The sequence below is a fragment of the Leptopilina heterotoma genome, unplaced genomic scaffold (assembly GCF_015476425.1).
Source record: "Leptopilina heterotoma isolate Lh14 unplaced genomic scaffold, ASM1547642v1 Lhet_100, whole genome shotgun sequence".
Classification (NCBI taxonomy): Eukaryota; Metazoa; Arthropoda; class Insecta; order Hymenoptera; family Figitidae; genus Leptopilina; species Leptopilina heterotoma.
Window position 1 is genome coordinate 1,264,054 of NW_025110814.1, and position 8,492 is coordinate 1,272,545.

The 8,492-nt window shown below is 32.5% G+C and overlaps 2 protein-coding genes across 2 annotated transcripts; one reads left to right on the plus strand and one right to left on the minus strand.

Annotated features, from left to right (window-relative positions):
• The first annotated feature begins 258 nt into the window (after window positions 1-258).
• On the plus strand, window positions 259-2,700 carry LOC122499433 (eukaryotic translation initiation factor 5B-like). Its single transcript, XM_043607790.1, has one exon. The coding sequence runs from the start codon at window positions 259-261 to the stop codon at window positions 2,698-2,700; it is 2,442 nt and encodes an 813-aa protein (XP_043463725.1).
• A 36-nt stretch (window positions 2,701-2,736) lies between these two features.
• Window positions 2,737-6,312, minus strand: LOC122499439. Its single transcript, XM_043607800.1, has 2 exons — window positions 4,005-6,312; window positions 2,737-3,917 (listed from the first exon to the last, which is right to left on the minus strand). The coding sequence occupies exons 1-2, from the start codon at window positions 6,310-6,312 to the stop codon at window positions 2,737-2,739; spliced, it is 3,489 nt and encodes a 1,162-aa protein (XP_043463735.1).
• Between the last annotated feature and the right edge of the window lie 2,180 nt (window positions 6,313-8,492).

Sequence of the window (8,492 nt, forward strand, 5' to 3'; positions counted from 1 at the left end):
AAATTTTTTTTAAATAATTTACATAAATAATTTACTTTAAAACAGTTGATGAGTTGAAATATGTTAAAAATTTTATGGAATATTTCAAATCAAAATTATTGGATTCGCATTAATACATTCGTTCATATTCAAATCATCAATTTCATCAGATACCTAATTATACATTTCATCAGATACCAAATCTCATATTTAATCAACAATTTTTATATTAATTATTATTTTATTAAAATTAGACTATATTATTAGTAATAATTAAACATGTCAAAACGAAAAGCAGATTGTTTAGAACCAGATGAAGAGGTATTTAAAAGAAGAAAAAATGAAATGGATGCGACTCGACAGCGAAGTTATCGTCAAAAAAAGAGCGCAATTAAGAAAAATAAACGTACAAAAGATGCTGAACGACAACGATTGTATCGATTGAAAATAAAAAATAATCAGTTGTTAATAAAGCAGCAGTCAGAGATTTCCAACACGAATTGTGAAACACAAGAATTATTGCAAGATGAAAATCATTCAATTCAATCTACATCACAATGCGAAAAAAATCCAAAACAAAGTGATTGTTTAAACATAGACGATTTCATTTCTGCAAATAAATTTTCTGGGATTAATTTGACTCAGGGGAAAGTAGAACCAACAAAAAAAGAAGAAGAGTTTAAAGAACAAAAACGTAAAAAGGATGCTGCTCGACAAAGAGCTTATCGCGAAAAAATAAAAAGAAAACAATCTGTAACAAAAAAATTGTTAGAGGATACTGAAACTAAATTACAAACAACAGAATTATTGGCAAATGAAGAAACTCAAATTCAGTCTACTTCTCACTGTGAAATAAATAAATTTTCTGCTATTAACTTGACACAGGATAAAGCAGGGCCATCAAAAGAAGAAGATGAATTTAAAGAACAAAAACGTAAAAAGGATGCTGCTCGACAAAGAGCTTATCGCGAAAAAATAAAAAGAAAACAATCTGTAACAAAAAAATTGTTAGAGGATACTGAAACTAAATTACAAACAACAGAATTATTGGCAAATGAAGAAACTCAAATTCAGTCTACTTCTCACTGTGAAATAAATAAATTTTCTGCTATTAACTTGACACAGGATAAAGCAGGGCCATCAAAAGAAGAAGATGAATTTGAAGAACAAAAACGTAAAAAGGATGCTGCTCGACAAAGAGCTTATCGCGAAAAAATAAAAAGAAAACAATCTGTAACAAAAAAATCGTTAGAGGGTGGTGAAACTACATTACAAATAACGAAATTATTGTCAAATGAAGAAATTGCAATTCAGTCTACTTCTCGCTGTGAAATAAATAATTTTTCTAACTTTAATTTGCCAAAAAGGAGATTAAAACGATTAAAGGAAGAAGAAGGTGAGTTTAAAGAAAAAAAACGTAAAAAGGATGCTGCTCGGCAAAGATCTTATCGTGATAAAACAAAAAGAAAACTATCTTCAACAAAAAAATTGTTGGATGGTGCAGAAACGACATTAGAAACAAAAGAATTATTGTCAAATAAAGAAACTACAATTTTATCTACTTCATGCTCTAAAAGTAATATAAAAAATACTGACGTTTCTATTGAGAGCAATGTAATGGCTGATAATTTGAATATAAGCGATGTTATGTCTGAAAATAAACCTTTCAATACTGATTCAGATCAAAGAGATAAACAAAGATCAAAAGAAGCTGAAGAAGAATACAAGAAACTAAAACGTAAAAAAGATACTGTTCGACAACGAGCTTATCGCGAAAGAATGAAAAATTGTCAGTGTCCTAAAAAATCGGTTAATTTTTCAGAAACAATAGAAACATTCACGGTTGATGTTGACACTTCAGAAAATATTAATGTTCCTATTGTACAAAATTTAGAAAATGAAGTATTGAATATTAGTAATTCTGAAATTGACACTTCAGAAAATATTAATGTTTCTATTGTACAAAATTCAGAAAGTGAAGTATTGAATATTAGTAATTCTACTTATGAAAACCAGTGTACTAGAAATAATATAAATCAATGTATTAATGATTATGTAGATGTCAAAGAACATTATATTGGTCCTTTAAATATTTTATGTCAACATTGTGAAGCAAAACATTTCCCTGCAGAAAAAGTGTTTAATAAAAAAAATTCTTTCAGCAATTGTTGCAGTCACGGTGAAGTAGTTTTAGACCCTTTACCTGATCCTCCAACTATTTTGAAAGAATTATTTGATGGCACTCACAAAGAATCGAAACATTTTCATGATCGTATACGTTCCTATAATAATTCTTTTGCTTTCGCATCTTTTAATGCAAATTTAGTTAATTTTAACAATAGAAGACCTGGTCCTTTTTGTTTTAAAATCCATGGTCAAATTTATTATCAAATCAATACTTCACTGTACCCTTCTGATAATGATAATCCTTTCTTTGGGCAGTTATTTATTGTAGATCAAAACGAAGCTACACAATTACGATGTGATCAAAGTAATTTGCTAAATCCAGATATTGTTAATAGCATTGATCAAGCTTTACGTGATTATAATATTTTTGCTAAATCTTATCAAATGATTCATGAAGAATTCCAAGCAACTTTGAGTGAATCTAATTCTCAATCATCTTCTGAACTACAATTATTATTTTCTTTAAAACCAGGAACGAGACCGAACGCGCGCTCTAGCGCGCGTGTTTACTTCTTTTATTTAATACTTATTTAAGTAATAAATCATATTAATCAATTAGTATTTAATTTATTAAACATACAATTCTTTATATACATAGTTTTTAACAATGTTAGATGTTCGTTGACTCCCAAGAAAAATTTTAAGAGATTCCCAAGAACGAACTCTTGAAAATGCAACATATAATTGTCCATGATTAAATACATCTTTTCGTAAATCGATTCCAATCATATCAAATGTTTGACCTTGACTCTTATTAATAGTCATTGCAAATGCTAATTTTATTGGAAATTGGCGTCTTTTAAATGTAAACGGATACAAATTTTCACAATATAAGTCTATTCTATGTATAAATACTACATCACCAGCTTTATCACCTGTTAAAATTTTACACCGTAAAAGATTATTCGCAAGCTCTAACACTTGTAATCTAGTTCCGTTACACAGTCCTTCATTGATACTTAAATTTCTAACTAACATAACAATACAATTGACTCTTAATCGTAATTCGTATGGTGGAAAGTTAGGAGGATTTAATGTATTTAAGTATTCTGGCAAAAGTCCATCATTAATTTCTCCATTGTCACAATTTTTAACGCTATCGACGCTAGTATAAATTTTTTCCGTATTTTTATCGAGAAGTTCTACAACTCTGCAATTGATTTCTTCAACGTCAATGTTTCTTGCAGCTAAAATTGCAACTTTTGATAAATTTTCATATTTACGTTCTACAATCAATGAACCAAAAATTGTGCGAACAATATCATCAGATTTTGAGGCTACACATTTTTCTGGTAGCAATAAATTATTATTTTTATCATTTAAGATTCCATCACCAACAGATAATAGAAATTTTGCAAATTCTGTTTCTTCTGATAAAGTTCGCATATTTTTAGTCAGTGTATGTAAAGAGAAATTTTTCCAAAGAGAACTAAATTTAATTGACAAATTCACCATTTCACTTCGAGTAGCATGAATTTTTACAGGTAAAAGTTGCCTGAAGTCTCCACCAAGTACCATTACTTTTCCACCAAATGGTAAATCTACGTTCATAAAATCACGCAAAGTTCTATCAATTAATTCTAAAGCATAACGGGGTGCCATTGGTGCTTCATCCCAGATAAAAACATCAACTTGCTTCAAGTATTCAGCATCTTTAGATTGACTTTTGAAATTTGAGACAGAGTCTGAAAACAAAGGTACTGGCATTCCAAATGTTTTATGAAGTGTCTTTCCATGAGGAAGTAATATTGCTGCAATACCCGTAAATGCCGTGGTGCAAATAGTTTTTTTCTTACTTTTTAATAAATAATATAATGTAGTATAAATAAATGTTTTACCCGATCCACCAGGACCATCTATATAAAAGTATGACGATGGTTTGTTTAATAAAACAGCTTCTAAAATCATATCAACAACACTTTCTTGTTGACAATTTAATTTTAAGTATTGACTTTGACCCAGTTCTTCGTGATTTTCTATGATAAAGTTATTGCTACTATCAATATTTACATTTGTATAATTTACGACATCAGATAAAAACGGAAATTTACTAATGTCTAAATTTTCATTAGAAAGAATATTATTAAATTCTAAAATTGTGTGTCTATAAGAAATTAATATATCATTATTTCTTTGAAAATCTTCTGACATTGAATCTTTAAATATTTCCCAGAGATCTTTTGGATTATTGGGTTGACAATATAATAGTATACGAATAAATAAACGTCTTAATTGTGCAGGCATCATCCAATTTTCTCCTTCTAACATTGCACGATTCCATTCAGCATCATCTTCAATAAGACCCAAGGCTAAACATGCATTTTGAAAACTGTCATGTCTTATTCCATTAACAGTTAGAAGATCTTCAAAACTTGTAGCACTTTTAACTGATATTAACAATAATCGAAGATGAAATAATTCAACTTGAGTTAGACTGACAGAATACATGCGTCCAATTACATTAAATTGTGTTTTGCGTTTTTGCCAATTACAATTAGATGATTCATTTGTCTTTTTGTATACAAAATGAGAAGGTATTTCAGCATACGTAAATTTGCGAGCTTCTGGATCACGTTCGTTCAATCGAAAGTAATCAAGAAGCATAGTTTGCTTTTCTAATGCAGCTCTTATGGAATCATTACTTTCGCTGCCGTTAATTATAACACTCTGTTGATTTGGTAAATGGACAGGTAATCGAATAATAGAATGACTTTTTTCTTGTAAAGATCGTCCTAGAATTCTATCATATGCTTCCACAGGACCAACATACCGAGTTTCTAAATAATTATTAATTTCATCATGATTTATTAATGTTTCATCTGATCCTCTATCAGAAATCACAACTGTAGCAGCATTATGTCCTTTATATATTGTATATTTGTACACATATTTGACAGATTTAATGCTAGAAACTACTTCTACATTGATATGACAATTAAACATTTTTAACAATGTTGAATTATAGGGAACAACGTATTGATTATTTACTTTACATCCATTAGTACGAAAGTAATCTCCTAAATTTCGTCGCTTATATGTAGGGTATCCATTTTCATCCATAAGTGTCTCTTCTTCAAATTTTTTTGGGAAATTTTTATTACATTTGCCTTTTTCATCTTTGCACCAATCTCCACATGGACCATGTAGCATGTTTTTAATAACAATGTCATGTAATTTAGGATCATTTTCTGGTATTTCAGCTAAAATAAATTTGTCTACTACTTCAGGAGTAGTAATTTTACAATTTTGTTTTAATGTAATTAAGATATGAATATGTGGTAAACCTCGTTTTTGATATTCAACAACAGATACATAAGCCATTACATCACCAAATAATTTCTTTTTAGCAATAGTATCGATTAATGCGTTTTTTTTAATATTAAATACACGTGATATTAAATCTGGACGATCAGAAGGAATTTGTCCAGGTAAAAGATTTTCTTGAATCTCAATCCAGTTTGGATTGCATGTCATAGTTATAAACAAATCTGGTTTACCATATTTTCTAACGATAGCCATAGCGTCTTGATAATGTTGTAACATATTTCTAGGAGAACCAGTAAAAGTAGATGGCAAAATAACCATTTTTCCTACACGTGTATTACTTTCCGTTGCTGTTTGTTGTAAATGATCAATTAATCCTTGATAAGTATCAGCACGTAAGGTTTTTTGATTAAATCTACAAAAATTTATTCTATCTTTCTCTATTTTGACATAATTATCAACTAACCACTGTTGAAATAATCTACCCCCTTGTAAGAATATATTGTTATTTCGAACGCCTAAACGATACTTCATGTATTCACTTCTTGTCACTCGTCCACGTCTTTTTACATGAGCTATATTATCAGTCCATCCTTGTGTTCCAAATCCTTGATAAGTATCAGCACGTAAGGTTTTTTGATTAAATCTACAAAAATTTATTCTATCTTTCTCTATTTTGACATAATTATCAACTAACCACTGTTGAAATAATCTACCCCCTTGTAAGAATACATTGTTATTTCGAACGCCTAAACGATACTTCATGTATTCACTTCTTGTCACTCGTCCACGTCTTTTTACATGAGCTATATTATCAGTCCATCCTTGTGTTCCATGTGGATAAAATAATGGATAAATCCAAGGTTCAACATTAGCATCCATCGTACTTACAAATTGTAGTTCTTTAGATGTTTTATTTCGTATAGATATATATGATTCAGGAATTTCGCCATCTGCTGTGGTAGGATATATATATATATATTCCTTTTAACATGCCTGAAGAAAGTGACGTTAAAGAATTGAAGGCTCCGGGTGGTCTCGGTGGTGCTCCGTTGCAGAATGCGGGCGATAACCACGGTGAGCAGAATGCGGGTCCTGATAATGGCGGTTTTCATTTTGATTTTAATCATTTGGGAAATTTTAGGGGCGGTTTTAATGCGAATCAAATGGAAGTCAATGCGGTTAGAATACCCAATCTCCCTACCTTTTTTTGGTCTGACCCCACTCTTTGTTTTGATCAGGTAAAGTTGGCGTTGGATGCTGCTCGAATTACTGCCCATCGGCAAAGAGCTGGTGCTGTCGTCGCGGCTCTTGATTACGAAATTATCCAATCTATTGGAGACTTAATAACTGCCGCTCAATCCATACCCAATTTATACGCTTGAATTAAAGAAAGAATTATAACAAATTTTTTCGTGTCCCTGGAAGCAGAACTTCGACAAATTTTAAAAGGCGAAATATTAAGTGATGGGAAACCATCTCTTATACTAAGCAAAATACGTCATCTCAGTAGGGGCCGTTGTAGTGAGGAGATAATTAAGGCAGTATTTTTGGAACAACTTCCCGCACAGTGTCGATCGATTTTGACTCTCTCAGATTTGAATGATTTGACCCGTTTGGCTGTGATCGCCGATAAGATTATGGCTCAAACCGATGAGCGAGCAGTCGCTTATATTTCTCAAGATAGGGAATTTTTGGATAAGATATATAGATTGGTAGCAAAAGTCTATGCCTTAACGACCCATTCAGATCATCCTCGTGCACATAATGAATCCCGTTCTCGTTCTTTTTCTCAGAATCGTGATCAAAAACAAAACAGATCTAAATCTCGTAATAATAATTCGAGGAATAACTCTACAAATAATCAACGACATGAGAAATGCTTTCACCATAGGAAATTTGGCGACAACGCTTATAAATGTAAATCGTGGTGTAGCGAAGCAAAAAAATTTGCTGAGTCGGGAAACGCGAACCGGCGTGCCGAATAGAGACGATCGGTACGGTGGGAAATTCCAGACGTCTCTTTATCCGAAATAGAATATCGGGTTTTATATTTTTAATAGACACTGGATCTGACATTTCCATAATTCCAGTAAAATCAGGTCAAGTATCAACATTTGCGACTTAGGCGTCCAATAACCTGGAATTTTTGCAGAGCATCGGTGCCCTATTCTATTTTAGGGGCCGATCTCCTTGCTGATTATGGACTAAGTGTTGATTTACGTCGAAAAAAACTTGTCGATTCTCTAACTGGCCTTGATACTAATACTGTTGTTGGTTCAGCTTCTTTTTCGGGTGTCAGCGTTGTGGATAGATCGTCCCCTTTCACAGGGATTCTCGCAGAATTTCCTACCTTGATGGGCCTTGAACAGTCGACGAACGTTATGGCGAGTGGGGTTTTTCACCATATTTTGACGGGGGGTCCTCCGATTTCGGAAAGAGTACGTCGTTTATCACCGGAAAAATCGATAGTGGCGAAAGATCAATTTAAAAAATGGATGGATGCGGGGGTTTGCTTTCCTTCAAGTGCAGCATGGGGAACGCCACTCCACTTGGCGCCGAAGAAGGGCGGGGGATGGCGAGTTTGTGGAGATTACCGAGGTCTTAATGCGGTCACAATCCCTGATGCTTACTCAATTCCTTTCGTTCAGGATTTTTCATCAATGTTGCATGGGAAGAAAATTTTTTCAAAATTAGATTTATATGCTGCATATAATCAGATTCCCGTCGCGACGGAAGACGTGCGGAAGACGGCCGTTCGCACTCCTTTTGCTCTTTTTGAATTCCATGTCATGACCTTTGGCCTTCGCAATGCTTCTCAGACATTTCAGAGATTTTTGAATAAGATTTTGGATGGTTTGGACTTTGTTTTTGCGTATATAGATGATATTCTCATCGCATCCACTAGTGTAGAGGATCATGAGAGTCATCTGCGCACTGTATTTACCTTGCTTGCAAAATATTCATTAAGATTAAATATTGAAAAATGTTCTTTGGGGGTAGAGAGTCTCGAATTTCTGGGCCACATAGTTGACAAGGATGAAATAAGACCCACCTCTGAA